General features: G+C 39.4%; 2 protein-coding genes across 5 annotated transcripts in view; both read right to left on the bottom strand.

Moving 5' to 3' along the window:
• Window positions 1-17498, bottom strand: part of nmo (serine/threonine-protein kinase nemo) — a 341472-nt gene that overhangs the window by 223930 nt on the left and 100044 nt on the right. The gene's annotated exons all lie outside the window — the stretch shown is intronic.
• Window positions 2569-17498, bottom strand: part of LOC137639950 (dnaJ homolog subfamily C member 9-like) — a 58425-nt gene continuing 43495 nt past the window's right edge. The window contains exons 5-6 of the mRNA XM_068372258.1: window positions 13962-14064; window positions 2569-3988 (exon numbers count right to left, since the gene is read on the bottom strand). Of these exons, the coding sequence (XP_068228359.1) occupies window positions 3797-3988; window positions 13962-14064 (295 nt within the window). The 3' untranslated portion in view covers window positions 2569-3796. The remainder of the gene's footprint in view (window positions 3989-13961; window positions 14065-17498) is intronic.

Raw genomic sequence — 17498 nt, forward strand, 5'->3', positions numbered from 1 at the left:
GCTATGTTTCTCGTGAGGTTAGGATAGGTAGTTATGGTCAGTTTGAATTACCTAATACAGACAACATTTCATCCGATTTGACCTCCCCTTCATGGCAGGCCAGTAAATGCAAGTTGTTCCGTAACTGGAATAAAAACCACGCTATTTAATAGGGGTATTACTTTCGGCGTAGCTTAAATGACGAGCCATTAAATTTTAACTAGGGTTTACTACCCACACCACTAGTTAGCGGGGTTAGGGGAGGGTAGCTTGCTACCTCCCGCTCTGACACACCTGTGCTTGAGCTCACTTTGCTCTCGGCTCGGATGATGGTTGGACGTGTCCGCTCTCATCCTCGCCGTCATATTGGCAGCCATTTAATTTCTTTTGTTCTTTACTCTTTTTAGTTTCTGCCCTGGGTTTACCGACCGCCCCTGTGGAACATTTATGTCGGCGGTCGAGACTGATCCTCACGCTCGTCCTCCTTGTAGGGGCCAACGGTGTGATAGTACCAACAAGTGTAGGGAGCTGTCTGCCTCCCAGTGGGAAAGGTTTTTGCGACGGCAGAAGAAGAAGTCCAAACGGGATATTTCTCCTTCGAAGGTTGCTTCGTAAGGAGAAAAACCCAAGGCCTCTTCTTCCATTGCCCAAACCTTCTCCGAAGCTCCCACTCGGTCGGTCTCTTTCGAGAGACTGTCGAGTGGTAGCGTAGACCGATGTATTGTTAACCAACCTCGGGTCTCGAGAGATGAAGTTGCTTCCCCTAGTGAAGCAGCTCCACCTCTCCCCCCGGGGAAGGATATGTCACTAACCTCCTTATTTCAGCTTTGGTCCTCCTTGGGGCTTATGGGTTCGCCCTCCAAGGAGGTTTTGCTTGACTACATCCGATTTGGTGCTGCTGTCAAGCAATTGTCGTCACCGTCAGAGGTTGATCCTGTCTCTTGTCGACGTTGTGGTGTCAGAGGTATCCAATGCGGTCTCACCCATCTCCTCTTCCACTCCAAACTCTACGGTGGCTGACGGCTTAGTTTCTCCCGTTCCTGTTCAACCTACGAGGGGGAAACTAAGTCCATCATCAGTCTCTCCTGCTAGTGTTTTAGTTCACTTACAGAGACTCCTCTTCGGAGGACAGCAGAAGGTCAGCTTGCTGATCCAACGCCCCCCAGAGGGTGCATTCTTCGTAAGGCTCGCCTTCCTCTTCGCCATAGAGGCCTTCCTTCACCTGCGGTGAGGAGGCGCCTCATTGGTTCAACATCTTCGATGCAGTCCCCTGCAGAGAAGCCTCTAGACCAATCATTCGTCACTGCTCCTACATTGGTCCTGAACCTCTCCAGATCGTTCACAATCTCCTTCGGTGGAAGGTTGTCCTTTTAAAGGACACGTCGACCTTCCACCCGACAGACCTGCCAGCGCCATTCCTGCATGGGCCTAACAAAGCTCCACCCAAGCGTGCTTTTGCGCGCCAACAACTTATGCGACCACGAGGCCTGACAAGCGCTCTTTAGTAGCTCGTCAGGCTCCATCCTTACACGCGGACATTCAACCTAACCCTAACACAGGGCATCAAGAGCGTACGCACCAACAAGCGCATAATACACTCCAACAGGAGCATAGCTCCATCACACGCTATGCGCACCCTCATGCGCATATGCGCCCACGTTCTCCTGCGCGCCAACAGTCTCCTACGCGCCCGCGCCAACACTCACCTGCGCGCAAACTACCTGACATGTCCTCCCCCAAATTTCTGAATGGCCTCCGAGGCAACAGCTCTGAGCCCAAGGGCCACTATTCATAATTCTAAATTGTTTATCAAGGATTCACCAATTATAGGACCTACCAAGAGTAGGGTTGCCAACTCTCACTAAAAGCTTAATTGGGTACCTTCCAGCTTTGCCAAAAGAACCTCCATAATAAATAACTCTAGGTTTATATGAGGGAAAAACAAATTTATGAATGTTACTTTGGAAAATAGCACTCTGTGCATTATCCATTGCTGTTACCTTTACATTCATGTTGCCTATTGGTTATAAGTTGAGAAAAATTTTACAATGGCAGCTTTATTTTTTAGGATATCTATTTGTTTGGAGACCTAATAAAATACTTATGAAGTTGTTAATATCTAATCCATTTTTAGTACAGAAACAAAGATTTCATACCATATCCAATTGAATACTCCACTTTTGATTACCATATTGACGGTTGAGGTCCTTGTTTCCCTTTGCATTTTTTGGTTGAACACTGTCTCTTCAGTGCTATACAACATAAATTTTGAATTTGGATTTTATATAATTCGGGACATGTCATCCAATTCTGAGGTCATGGGTAAATCTATTTGCTCCTTCAAGTACAAAATGAAAAGGTTGGACAGCTAAATGTTAGAAAGGAAAAGTAGATGCAGATAAGGGACAGTGCAAAAACCATTAAGTAAAGACTACTGTATACTATGTAAGGGGCACAGAGAGAAAGTGTTAGTACCTATCAACAATATATAGTACCACAACAACAAATGACATTCATGAAGTACCTTTAATAAATGTACTGTCCAATGTCAAACAAATTTTGATGTAGGATCATTAGTGAATGAAAAGATATGAAATTTATATTTATTAAATCAGAACAGTACAATAATAGCTATACAAATTGTGCATTAGATCAAGATTGGTCCAAGGCTCTAAAAACAATGTGGATGGTTTTGACCAAATATTAAAATCTTCCAGGCCCATGCATTAACATACAGTAAATTATAACTATTTGATCTATCACAGATTATGATACAATACCATAAATTGTATAAGTATACTAATTATCATAAACAAAAATGACCGAATAATTATCTTGCCAAGCTTGAAAAAGTCAGCACTAAAACTTAGATGTCGGTAAAAGAAACCCATCCCCCCACCCTAATAGCCTGTTAATACATTTTTTTTCCCTAAAAATGGGAATCAACCAAAACCTGGTTAAAATTCTTTTTTCTTTAATTACTAATCTAATACTTAATCTGAAAGAAAATAGCTTCTACTAAGCAATTACCAAGCTCCTTTCACCTGAAAATAATGAAAATTAATTTACCCATACATTTGAGTAATATTTTCAAGCTCCCAGGGGCTCCCATGAATGATTTTTTAATACATAAGAAATAAATCTTGTGGCTAAATTAAGAAGCAGAAAGATTAAAATAAACTTGAAATGACAGTTCTTGTATATATTTAAGACAATCATTTAAAAAAAATTTAATTTAAGATATTTCTAATAATGGCTTTTTGGAAGCCTACATAAAATGTTTACACCAAAAAAATCCTAATTACCATTCACTAAATAAAATATTCACAAAGTTTAGTCAATTCAGTTTACGATTACCTCTTAACTACATTTGAAAACAATGACAAAAAAAAATCATGCATAAAGAGCAAGTCTTAATTCATTTGAGTAAAAAATTCTTTGCCTTCCATTTACAGCAAAATTTAAAAAGCGGAAAAAATTCATTTTATAAATTTCTGACTTTGGGAAGAACTTTCAGTTCTGGTGTTGATATAAACAATAAAATAAAACCTTAAACTTTGAAAGCTTATATAAAAAATAAAACTAGGGTATTAATAATTTCAAGGGCATCAGTTTTGAATAAACACCAATTCATGCCTACAAATTATATGGAAAGTTTTACATAACAGCTAATGACTGACTTTACAAAAATAAATTGATACAATGCCTTTAACTCCCTTTGGTGAGGAATGAGAACATGGAATATCTAAATAAATATGACATTCACAAGATCACAATTGACAAAAAATTATAAAATATCAAGGTACCTAAATTTAGATTATTTTCCCTTCTTACTACCTTTCTTCTTTCCACTTCCACCATACTTAGCAGCAAGATTGTCCAAGAAACTGTCCATCTCCTCTTCACGTGATTTGGATCGACTTTGAATCATAGCTTTAAGACTGTCTAAGCCATCACCCAAACCTAGATCCTCTTTCATTTTCTCTGCTTCTTGTGCCTCTTTTTCAGCCTAAATAAAAAACAAAATTATAATAGCTGTAGCCACAAAAGACTATACTATATAGACAAATCATAAACAGTATTTACAGTATTGTGTTATTCAGATCAACCATTTATAAAGTAAAAGCCTTATAGACCACTGAATTGCAGATAAAACTAATACCAACTGACAAATTATCATCAAATAGTTTTCTCCTAATGAAGGTATTAAATCTTAGATTACAATATTGCTACTTCCTAAAATTTATAGTTGGGTAAACTGAAAATTTGGCTTATGCAAACTTACATACATTACACTAGTACATTGTTCTTGGAGCGTGCTCTCCCTTAAATGGTCATATCTTACAATAATTTTCACGATAGGAAATAAATTAACTCGTTGCGTTCCCGGTCCATAAATTCACACTAATTTTTAAATGGTTTGTAATAGTAATTATTGTACAAATTATAAATCCGAACATCAGAAACAAATAAACTGAATATTGTCATTCATTATAAAAAATAAAAGAAGAAAATTAACAAGGTGTATGTAGTTGGTTAGGACAGGCATAAAGTTTCTTATTACTTGTCAAATACTTTCTTTATGGGGAAAATGTTTACCTTGGTATGAAATATGTTATTATTAAAGCTAATTTTACGACTTACAAAATATGATCAAGTTACCTTGCAAGGGATGAAGTTGATTGGGAAACTAACAGGACTAAAGCTTGTTCTTAGGGTAAGCTAACAATATAGCCTACCAGTTATAACCTTGGTAAGGTTAGTATTGAGGTGGGATTAGTCTACTTATTCAGCTGTAAAACATTGGTTCTTGAATCCTATTTTGTAAGACTGTATTCCAACATACAGTACATGATTGTATTGGAATATTTAATAATTTAGGGTAGGGGATATTTTCCCATCCTGACCATGAGATGAGGAGGCCGAATGTTTATTCAGCTGTTCTTACGGGTAGTTGTCTGTCCTTACTCATGGGATATGGGTATTAGAGTGATAGATGAAATCATATATGTGAATCCTTCCCATTTTAAGGCTGGGTAGGCTTACTTTATAGTTTATTCTCGTTACCTTTGGCTTGGTAACTGTGAGGGTATATGATACTGGGTCTATTGAGTGTCAACCGTCTTACTGAAGTGAATATCTTAGATAAGTGGGTACAGGTATTTGTGTATCTCTCTTACTTTGGTGGTCATCATCAGGAAGGGTTGGGAGGCTTGCCTAACACCTTCCAAGAATTATAAGAATTTTTCATTCAAAAAATCCACGGATATGATAACTCTGCTAACCAAAATGGGGTCACCAGCGATGTCAGGTTCATTGTGATTGTTCTGGTTGGAACGAAAAAATTTTTCATCTATTTGGAGTGGACCAATTCTGGTCAGAATTCGGAGCCTGAGTCAGAACACATATGAGCCAAGGGCCTTTCCCTCCCTTCTCTGTGGGTGAAAAGATTTTCTGAAATCACGAAGCCTGCCAAGTATTTACACAGCAAGGATCTCGGATCTTATTAAGGGATTTTGGAAATGAGGCCTAGTGGACCAGGTCCCTAATCATGTTATGGACTTTGAATCCATGGATAACCTAGCCTCTCTAGAGAAGGAGGCCTTAGTATTGGGATCCTTAAAGGATTCCTTGGGTTGCTTGAAGAATTACCCCTCCCTGGACATCTCGACAATCACTTTACCAACTACGTCAGATCCAGGTCAGGTTTCCCCCTAAGCAGGTTACCATTTCACATGAATTTGGTATGCTTGCATCCACCATGGATGCCTTGCTTATAGCTAGAATAGTTGAGGTATTGATCTGCTACCTATATGGTCAACCCACGCAAGATGGGCGGTGAACGTCCAGGTACTGTTGACCTGCCTTCTGCCTCCTCTCGCTCCAGGCTGGGGATTCGACTGGGGGTGGCATTCAGGTTATCAGCATTCAAGGGAGCTCTGCTCCATTCTTGCAGACTTGGTTGTGGCTGGACCTTCCGGGTATTAGCTTCCATGAGTGTCTCCAATGGTTCTCTCCCTTCCATCTCTAGGGATTTGGCTTTGGTATGGTCTTTGGATTCCCAGCTTCCAAGGAAGAGTCCAAAGAGAGCCTTTCCTTCAATTCCAAGTCATGAAGGCTCGGTAGTGGGGACATGGCAAAGGGGTTTCTGCTATGGACGTTAAGGAAGGGGATTTAGTAGATAACCCTTGGCGATCCTGTGATGGATGCACATTCTGGTCTGAGTCAAATGTTTTTATGGCATAAATATACAGATTTGCAATTTGATGACTGGCACTTCCAAACTCAAGGTGGAGATTCAAAATCCATCTAGGAGGGCATATCTCCACCTACCCCAAAAGGAGGTTGTTCTGATGCCATATAAGGCTGCTCTCAATACCTTGCAAGAAGCAATATCAGACGCTGGAAGTTTTCTTCTCAACCCGGTTGCTTGATGCTTCCATGATTGGAATGACAGTGCCTGGCCAGAAACTCCTTTTGGCCAAAATGGCAAAATTAGCAGCTGCCAATGAGGGGATTGATGCTTAAAGGTGATTTTACCTTGGCCAAAGAGCTTGAAGTATTACCGAAACCTGTCTTCCTTCCCAAAGTTGGATGCTCAGGTTGGGGCCGATCAATAGGAGGACCATTTGTCTTTGTTCTCAGATCACCTTCAGACTGCAGAATTTAGTGCCAAACAGACCTTGTTCAACTTGGAGTCTGCCTTAGAATCCTTGGAAGTGGGGGCTATTCTGTGTAACCACTTCTACGAAGCCTTGCATGACTTTATTAGGGCAAAATTCACTTCCTCTACTGCCATGGAGGTAGAGGATTTTTTATAGCAATTTAATGTGCAAATTTTGTTCTTCCCCAAAGCTCTTTTGGCCAAAGACAATATGGAGGTAATGGGCACATCACTTCCAGATACTGTAATGCCTTAAAAAGTAGTTTCCTTTTATAGTCCACAATCTATAAGATCCAGCAGCAGGCTAAAAAAGATCCTACTAAGAGGCCCAATACCCTTTCCTATACCCAGCCTCATCATCCCATATTGAAGTTTAATCAAAAGAAACTTGGACAGCAATGTTACTCCTCCTTAGGTGAGGAATTGTCTCAGGGCCACCTAAACTTTGATTTTACAAGAAGTGGAGGCCATTGGAAATTTCTCGGCCCACAATTAGACTTCTTTGATGAGCTGTAAGAGGTCTTCATCTACAAGACTACCGTTCTGTGGGGGAAAGGGAAAACGTTGATGGCATTTCTACAGAGCCAGTCACCCTGGACTATTTGGCTTGCTTTCTGATCCAGTTTTAAGGAAAGAAACCTCCAGCCATTAATTATACTTTCATAGAAATTTGTTAATAGAACATCAAGGGTGCTTCTGACGAGAATCTAGACCGACATGTTTCATAAGATCACCCATTCTTTTGCTTAGAATAGATCATCTCCACAGATTCCCATGCTTTTTTGGTCTCTGGATAGGATTCTTGAGTTTTTAGCTGGGTTGGATAACTCCATTTCTTTTAAAGAAGCTTTACAAAAAGCTACTTTTTTTATAACTTTAGCTTCAGGAATAGGAGTCGGTGAACTGGTGACCTTTTAAAGAGACCAGGAATTCATTACGATATCCCAGGTCATCTTCTAATCCTGACTTTGGGTCTCAGTTTTCTAATCAAAAACATAAACCCTCTTCAGATGGCATCCACTTTATATCTTTGCTCTTGAGTCTGAAGATAGTATCCTCTGTCCAGGATCAACCTTAAAATTCCATTTACAGAGATCAGAAGGTAGTCTGTTTAAAATACTCAGGCCAACAAGACCCTTCTAACAGAGACTATCCGGATCTTTAAAAAGTTGATCCTATCTCCATTCCTGAAAAACACAATGAGAAAAATTTTGTTCACCAGCATTCTTTGCTAATAGGTAACTTCAGGAGACCCAGAGCTTTGTGTGTGGGTCTGGGCAAGACTTATGATGCATTCAAGACCCTGCCAGGGGTAGTTGAGAGGAAAGGACCAAATCACCAGGCCCTTGGACTTGTCCTGCTTTCCCAATTAGGGTTATAGCTAGGTTAGTAATAATAATTATAATAAGCCTTGGCGCTTTATTTTCTGCTTGGAAAGAGAATCAAACCGCCCTCTTTATCAAGATCCCAGATTGTAAAATAGAGAGTTGATAGATACTGAAGCAGCTGTGTCTTGTACTAGACCAGGATCAACCAGTAGTCAAAATACTCAAGGGGCTGGATCCTCTTAAGTAAATAGGCACAAACAGACAAGAATGAAAATATGAGCAAACACTTATTTTTATAAGAGTCCTAAGCAAAGAGCTTTACACAAGTACAATGTCCCATAACAGATAAGGCAAAAGCGCTTCCAAGTCCTGATGGATGGGGACCTGGAAATATACATCATTAAGGACTATCAAAAGCAAGAATTTAACCTTTTTAATAGAAAACAACACAGAACTAATGATTTACATCAAGAAAAGGTTAAATGAAAAAACTTGTTAATAAGCTGATAGAGCTTGATGACTGGTCTCCAGTCTCCTGTAACTCCCTATAACAAGCAGAAATAACTATTAAAGCCTTGAGAGTCGTCCAGCACTCCTTTTACTACCATCACTCCAGGAAAGGAAATTTAGATAATCCTGAAGAATAAGTCTGAAACTTGATAGGTTTGAGAGAAATAAGTTCTCTTTAAATGGAAGCCAACAGTTGTCGAAAAGGAAACGGCTACTCAGTACTCCAATGCTATTTTATTCTAATAGTAATTTGTATTTTTCCTAACTATATAAACCCGAGTCCTTTGACATAATTATTAACTAAGCTACAATCCTATAAACCCAAGTTCCAAACAGGGAATATAGCCCAATGAGGAACGAAAATAAATCAACAGAAGTGTTCCCTCAAGCAAGAGAACTCTAACCCAAGAATGGCACTAACCAATACCAAGTAAAGAATGGTTTGCTTTTTGAAGTGTCCTTCTCCTAGAACAGATGTTTAGGATAGGTAAAGTCTCTTCTACCCTTACCAAGTGTGTTCCATAAAACTATTCAATATATAGGGAAAGGAAAAATGACCCATAAACAGAGAGTGATCCAATGTACAGTAGTACTATTTGAAATCAAAGGACCCAATAGCTCTCCATGGTAGTATCTCAATAGGAGTATGATTTTGCCTGAAACTCTCTAGTTAAAATTTTAATAAGGTGTGTCAGTAGTTACTGACGAGGGGCAAGGGAAGCTCCTAAATTACTTTTAAAATTTGTAATTTGTTCCTACACAAATACAAACACTTGTCTTTTAACAGGAGACTCATCATTATGTGGGAGGAAGCTAACTGGTTTAAAACTTCAGGTTGTCAAGGTACTTGGACTGTAAGAGGTGTAGGGTGTTGACTCTTGCCACTTCTAACTTGAGATGAGGATCTCAAGGTTAACACAGGTTTCTGTCTACAGACAGATAGTCAAAATAAGAACCTTTTATCCTTTTAGGAATATACTGTCAATGTATTATTATCATTATTATTACAAGCTAAGCTACAACTCTAGTTGGAAAAGCAAGATGCTAAACGCCCAAGGGCTCCAACAGGGAAAAATAGCCCAGTGAAGAAAGGAAACAAGATAATAAATAAACAAGAGAAGTAATGAGCAATCAAAATAAAACATTTTAAGAACAGTAACAACTTTAAGTTAGATATTTCATAAATAATAAAAACTTAAAAAAAAAAACAAGAGGAAAAATACGATAGAATTGAGTGTCCAAGTGTACCCTCGAGCAAGAGAACTCTAATAATTTATCACGATCCCAAAAACCTGACAAACTTCGACCAGTCTGTCTCGGTGTTGAAAAAAGGTCGCCACCAAGTCTGCAAGAATCAGCCAGTCGTTGAGGTATCTTAGGAGACAAATGTAGATACTTTGAACCCAAGATGACACTAGGGCAAAACACTCGTAAAGATCTGAGGTGCTGTGGAAGACTGATGCACAACACCTTGAACTGGTAGTGCTTGTTTTCGTGTATGATCCGGAGATACTTCCTTGAAGACGGTTGGATTGGGATCTGGAAGTATGCGTCTTTGAGATCCAGCAAGCACATGAAAGTCCTGTGGTCTTACCGCTTGTATGACCATGATTGCCGTCTCCATCCTGAACGAAGTGTCAACTGAAGAAGCCTGGGGAGCCATCAAGGACCTCTTGATGGAGAGTTCCCTTCTCCAACATGGTCTGGACTTCGGCCCAGAGAGCGAGCTCCTTTGCAGATCCCTTGACATAGGAGCTTGATGAAACTGGATCCAGAGTCGGTGGAAGGCGAGATTGAATGAACAGGACGCGATACTCTGAGCAAATCACAGACACTGTCCAAGGATCAGGCCCGTGTTGAAGCCACCTCTGCCAGCGGCGTTGCAGGCATCCCCCACCGGTGGGCAGGTGAGAGGATTGCCACTTCCCTACCATCCTTACCTCCTTTGAATGGTTTGGAGTCCTTTGGATCTTTGGCAGGAAAGGGCTGTTTCGACAACTTCTTAGTGGACTTCCTAAATCACTCAGCCAACCTCTCAAACTCTTCCCGCTTAAACAGCGCTGAGCCATCAAGGGTGGAATTCCTGAGCTTTGTGATCTCAGCCTTGGGGACCTGCCTGTGGATTGATTGATTGATTTAAAGTTTTCAGGCATCCTGACATCTAAGGTCATTAACGCCGATATCATTTAGTTTATATATATAAAAAAATTAAGAATATTCAATTAAAACCATAAAAGTTGAATGTCATTATAAAAGTTAGATAGTTTTCAAAAGACCTGTTTCTGAAATAAATCTAAAAATGCCACTTGCATAGTAGGACACATCATGTCCAAGAATCTTGGCAAGGATGAACCTACCACCCTCACCTCGAGCCTCAAACAAATATCTATTCCTTAAGTTTTTATAATTGGGGCATTCGGTTAATAAATGCCTCACTATTAGAGGTACTAAACAGTCGTCACAATACGGTTGGTGTTGGCCCTTCAGCAGGAACTCGTGTCAACCGAGTGTGTCCAATACAGAGATGGCAAAGAGAAGTCTCCCATTTTCGGGGCATCATGTTATACCTCCGAGGAGTTATGACATTTGTTATTTCATTACACGGAATGGGATACCTTCTTGGCAGCAACTCGGATGCAGCATTCTTTGCCAGTGAATCTGCCTTCTCATTCCCAGACACACCTACATGTGTTGGAACCCAACAAAATCGAACCATTATACCTCTCCGTCCAATAATAAAAAGCCATTCTAAAATCTTTAAAACTAGAGGGTTACTAGAATTAAAAACTTCTAAAGCTTGAAGAACACTCCTTGCATCACTAAAAATTGTAATATTACCCTCCTTCTCCAATGCTATTTTCTCAATAGCGGTTAATATGCCATACAGTTCGGCAGTAAATATGGAAGCTGTTAGAGGAAGTGCACCTCTACATTTAAAACCATTACTATGTACTCCAAATCCAACGCCAGCATCAGATTTGGAGCCATCAGTATATATAAAAGTCGATCCTCTAAGTTCTTTAACATGTTCCATAAAATGAGACCTGGCTTCTAGGTCAGTCATATTCTTCTTAACTCCAATAAAGTATTTACAAAAAGATATCTCTGGTAATTTCCATGGAGGCATTGATGGTACCCTGAATGGAAGTACTGTACCTTACTTCTAATAGTATCCAGACTGTTTAATAATCGTTTCACCCGAAAGCCATAAGGTTGAGGAGATTTTGGGTGCAACTCAAAGTATGATGTGTGTCTCACAAAGCTTGCAGTATGAAAGGCTAAAGAGTTAGGGAGTCTTTGCAATCTAAACCAATACCAAATAATGAAGACATTCGGTAAAGGTCTAGAGGTAACTCTCCAGCATCAACAAGGAGACTTGGGATAGGTGAGGTTCTAAACCCTCCTGTGGACAATCTAATACCAGCATGATGTATTGAATCTAATATTTTTAACCGGCTTGGGGTGGCTGAAGAGTATATTTCACATCCATAACTAATTTTGGAAAAAATCAAGGCCTTGTATAATTTTAAAATAGTATTGCGGTCTGGCCCCCCATGATGTATGGGACAATACTTTTAAAATATTCAGAGCTTCAACACATTTAGCTTTTAACGCTTTTAGGTGAGAAACCCATGTAAGTCTACAATTAAATATCAAACCTAAAAATTTAGCTTCTGATACACATGGGATCCATTAACCTTTAATGTATATATCCGGGTCTGGATGAGCTCCCCGGATACGAGAGAAATGTACAATAGTAGTTTTACTTGTCGAGAATTTGATCAATCGCGTGAGCGCGCAGAAGCATCAGATTCATGCGTATCTAACGCGTGCAGGAGATGGTGAGCGCATTGGAGAATGGAAGGTAGGTCTAGGAGACCTCCGACGAGCTGGAGAATGACGACCACGTGCTGAAGATCAATGAACATGAGCGCGCGAGAAGCAGACAAGCAATGACGCATTGGTGAATGACACGTTGGCGATCAGCGAACAGGAGAGTGACGCGTAGGCGATAGGCAAGCCGGCGAGTGATGTGATGGTAACTGGGGAGCTAGAGATCAGCGAGTAGGAGAGCGTCGTGCTGGCAAGCGGAGACATGGCGAGCAGTGACCTGAAGCGCAACGAGATGGAGAGTGGCGCGCTGGCAAGTATTGAGCTGGCAGCGCCGTCTGGCAGAGACCGTCTAGTGCCTAGGAGGAGGAAGAGATGGAGAAAGGCAAACTGGAGGGCTGCGCACTGACAAACTACAAGCTGGAGAGGAGTGCACTGGGGAGCAGTGATCACGAGGTGACAAGCCATCATGAAATGGAGAGCGGTGAGCAGAGATTGAGCGTCCAGTAGGCGAATGACGATCAGCAGAGTGACAATCATGAGATGTTGAGTGACAATCACGACTGGAACTGGAGCGCTGCCTGACGGAGGGCAAGGGCCAATGTCTGGGCGTGCGTAGAGAACTATGATCTCTGGAGGACAAAGAGGTCCGAGCATGGCAGGAGACTTCTTCGTCAGTGGTAGGTCGGTGTTGGGGAGGCAAACAGGCACGCTGGTCTTGTCGGCACATAGGACTACCAGGATTAAGAGAAGGCGAGAGGTTGACCTCGCAGACAGTAAGAGTGCTAATCATTACACCCGCTGGAGAAAAGGCCTTCTACCTTGGAGGATATAGGAGAAGGAACCCTATGAGTGCCACGCTGCTTAAGTTCTACCAAAATGTCCTTGGAAGGAGGCCCTGCAACACCCAGCAATGGCCAAACCTACAAAACATCAGAAAGTGAGGTCTCGCCCAAGGGCGGGGGCAAGTTGCTTCTCTAGGGTTAGCAGCAACATCCCCGGAACTAGGAGGTTACCCTGGTGTTGGTTGGCTATGCTCTTACTTAACCGCCCCTTGGAAGGGGTCGATTAAGCAGGAGCTTTACCCTTGCGGAAGATCCCGAAGGCGAAGAATCCCTCCTGGACTACTACTAGCGCCAAATCTATCCCACTGAGAGGCAGAACACTCCCTACACTCTCCACACGTGTTACCCTGATCACAGAGGCGTCCCCTGGAAGTCAAAACACAACAAATGGGGCTCGGTCTCGACCGAGGACATAAGGTGCCGCAAGAGCAGCCTTCAGGCCCTGAATAAGTACACATGAGGATGCAGAAGGAGGAACATGCACACCGGAAAAGGAAAAGAATCTGAAAAAATAATCAAATACCAAGTCTTTTGAGGAAGTAGAGAGCGGACATGTCCGTTCTCCTCAAAGCCAAGAAAAAGTGGCTCAAATTCACTAGTGTGTGAATGAGAGGGGTAACTGGCATCCCCACTAACCCCTCGTAAACTAGCAGGTTGGGTAATTGCCACCTCGTTTAAAAGTTTTAACCGAAAGACAATCCCTAATAAATAGCGTAAGGTTTGTAGTGTCAGAACAATTGAAAATTACACCTATAAAAAGTTTGATAGTATAGTAATAAAATTCTGTAGCAATTTTTACCGTACCTTACGCTTCCTTGCCATCTTCTTCCTTTTATCTTCATTGCTAAAACCGGGGAAATCTGGGACTTCTTTTTTCTTTATCAATTTCTCAATTATCTCCCGAAACCTAAGAAGTAAAAGATAAAACTAATAGTGAAATATATCAAGCCAATTAGGATATGGCCTTACAATACAGTAATCCCTCACCATATCACAGACCACCTATCGTTTCCTTTCTGAAGATTTAAATTTTAAATTTTCATATTTGAATAATTTTTTGTTATATGGTAATTCATGGACTGAAAATTAATAAAGTAAATTACAGTAATGCCATATATATTTGTGCAACACTTGCAATCTTGCATATTGTGCAAGCACCAAATCTTCACCCATAAAAAATTATGCTATCATGTATCTCGTGAAACACGCAAGTTCCTTTTTTGAGACAAGTAATTACAAACTAACCTCTTTCTCAACATTTTTATCCTAACTTATAGGTCATCAACCCCTATCTCTACAAGGCCGTGGATTCGCAACTGGAGCTCTATACGAGATTTATCAACATCGGATATACTCACTCATTTATCTTATAAGCTACATTTCCATGTTTGTTTTACTGCTGATTACAGAATAGATTTTTTTCCAAAGTTTGCTTTATTTTCCATTGTATTTCACTCTAAACAATCGAAATGTTTTTCCTTTCATTGCTAAATGGTTATAGAATAATTTTTGACAAAAAAAGTTTTATGTAATTATCTCTAAATAATAGTAAAGCACTGATTGTGTATGAAAAAAAAAAGCTTTATATTTATTGAGTGTTTATGTTATTCTGTTATAATTTCAGGATAAATAGCCGTCAAAAGACACTAAACAACTTGTTAGTAATAATGAACTTTACGTTGGAGAGAGAGAGATGAGAGAGAGAGAGAGAGAGAGAGAGAGAGAGAGAGAGAGAGAGAGAGAGAGAGAGAGATAGAGAGAGAGAGAGAGAGAGAGAGAGAGAGAGAGAGAGAGAGAGAGAGAGAGAGAGAGAGAGAGAGAGAGAGAGAGAGAGAGAAGAGAGAGGAGAGAGAGAGAGAGATGAGAGAGAGAGAGAGGAGAGGCAGAGAGAGAGAAGAGAGGGAGGCAGGGCCGAGAGAGAGAGTGTGCTCGTGTGTGCGAGAGTGTGTGTGATGTGAGTGTCGTGTGTGTGTGTGTGTGAGTGTGTGTGTGTGTGTGTGTGTGAGTGTGTAGAGATACTAACTGAGTGCCTTGCCTAAAGTCCAGACACCAGGACGTTAACCAGTGTTCAGAATTAATATTTAATCCATTATGTAGTGGCTGAATTGACAGTAGGTTTTGTCTGAAGTGTGTTTAACTATTAGGAAGGTTTATACAAGCTTAAATTTATGAAAGTTAAAAAAAATATATGAAAATTTTTATTGACAAAAATGTTTTGTACACTAATATAGGCCTATCTCCTTTGCAGTTTTCCAGCTTTCAAAAGGGGGGACCTAGAACGGAACACTCACGATAGTTGAGTGATGACTGTACTGTTGTCCAAAATATAAATTCAAATAATGTAGACTGAGGGAAAACTTATTAGTCCAAAAGATATGCAATAAAATTAATAAAACTGCTGTGTATTATTTAATCTATTTCCAGTTTCCATTTACCTTATTCCTTTGAAGTAATCTTGACTAAGCTATTTTAATGCTTACTTCAGAATTTATCTTCATTTTTTTTCTTCCCTAATCTCCCCAAGAATGGAGATAACGAAAATGGCCTTTATATATATATAAAAAAAAAAAATTTAAAAATAATGATAATAATATTACTCTACATGGTCAGCTCCTCACAGTGTTACAAGAACCTAAATAATAGCCAATTTAATGCTGGGTATCCTTATCTACAAATATATGAGAAGAGCATAAAACAATTTTTATAATAATTTTAATTTCTATACTCACCTAAAGTTCATAATGCTTTTTTTCACCAGAAGCTCCCTTTATCAATGATTTCTTCAAAAAAAATATTAAAAAAATAATTCCCATTTTCTTTCCTTTCTGAAGATACAAACCCCAAGTGAAGTAATGACAATCTAGCCATTATGATAAGTAGCAAGCTAGGAGTTACCCATTCTTAAGTTTCGAAGTTACAAGTGTTCCCTATTCCTTGACATCACTAGTCAGTAGGGCAGAGGGTAGTCATGTATATTAACATCAAGCATGTATAGAAATAAAAAAAGAATTATCAAAATTATGCCAGAAAATATGAATACTCTATAAGGAGTTCTATGATTTCAGTGACCATTCAGTGCTTAAAGTTTTGATCAAGTATAAATTGAAAATTAGATTATGTATGAAATCATATATGATAAATTTCAACGTCTTGTTAAAATAAATAGTTACAAAATCCCTTATTTCAATAACTCGGCTGATGTTCCTATTGCTTTCATCTCTGTTAGCTTGGAATGTCAACGTTCAGTCTTAAAATTAAGAAATATCCTGTTTTCTTACCTTCAAAAATACTAATGCCTCTAAAAGAGCAATGAGATTTACAAGCATATAACAACAATAATATGCTGCTCATGTTATATAACTTTTTTAGTCTCAAAGTGAAAATACTTCCCTATCCTCTTGATTATTATTATTATTATTATTATTATTATTATTAGCCAAGCTACAACCCTAGTTAGAAAAGCAAGATGCTATAAGCCCAAGGGCTCCAACAGGGAAAATTAAGCCCAGTGAGGGACGGAAATAAGGAAATAAATAAATGATGAGAATGAATTAACAATATATCATTCTAAAATCAGTAACAGCGTCAAAACATATATGTCCTATATAAACTATTAACGTCAAAAACAGATATGTTATATATAAACAATAAAAAGACTCATGTCAGTGGGGACGAGGGTTGGCATGTATTATGAACATTAGGTGGGTATATAAAAAAAAAATTCATATTAGAATAACATTAATTTATAAATATCCTCTGATGTTCACATATTGCTGACTCCTACACTTTAGAGGTGGTGGTTTATAGTTGGCATTCCAACTATAAACAAGTAGCCTAACATTCTCTGGAGTTCCGTTTACTAAGAAGTTTCTTTAACACTTTGAACTTTAATCTCATCATGAAACATACTCCCCAGAGAGGAATAATGAGATCTCCACACTCCTCACTGTTCACAAGATACTCTAATAAAAAATCTTCCGAGTATAAGATGCAAAGAGAATGCAGATTATGATCAAAACAATTCTCATGTAAACAATTATCACTTCAGTATATATAAACAAATATGAGGAGAAATTAATTTCTGAATCTATACTTTGAAAAATCATGGCAAAATGATATTTTCATAATAAAATAAATTTTTGAACATACTTACCCGCTGGTTATATAACAATAGCTTTATTCTTCTGTCCGGCAGAAATTCAAAAACTCGTGGTAATCGCATAGATATGCCAGGTATACACTAGCACCACCACGGTAGCTAGGCCGAACTATTCCATCCAGCACCAGATTTTCCATGCCCATAGTTCTCTAGAGGGGAGGAGGGTGGGATTATAAGTTATA

Source organism: Palaemon carinicauda, chromosome 4 (assembly GCF_036898095.1).
Source record: "Palaemon carinicauda isolate YSFRI2023 chromosome 4, ASM3689809v2, whole genome shotgun sequence".
Classification (NCBI taxonomy): Eukaryota; Metazoa; Arthropoda; class Malacostraca; order Decapoda; family Palaemonidae; genus Palaemon; species Palaemon carinicauda.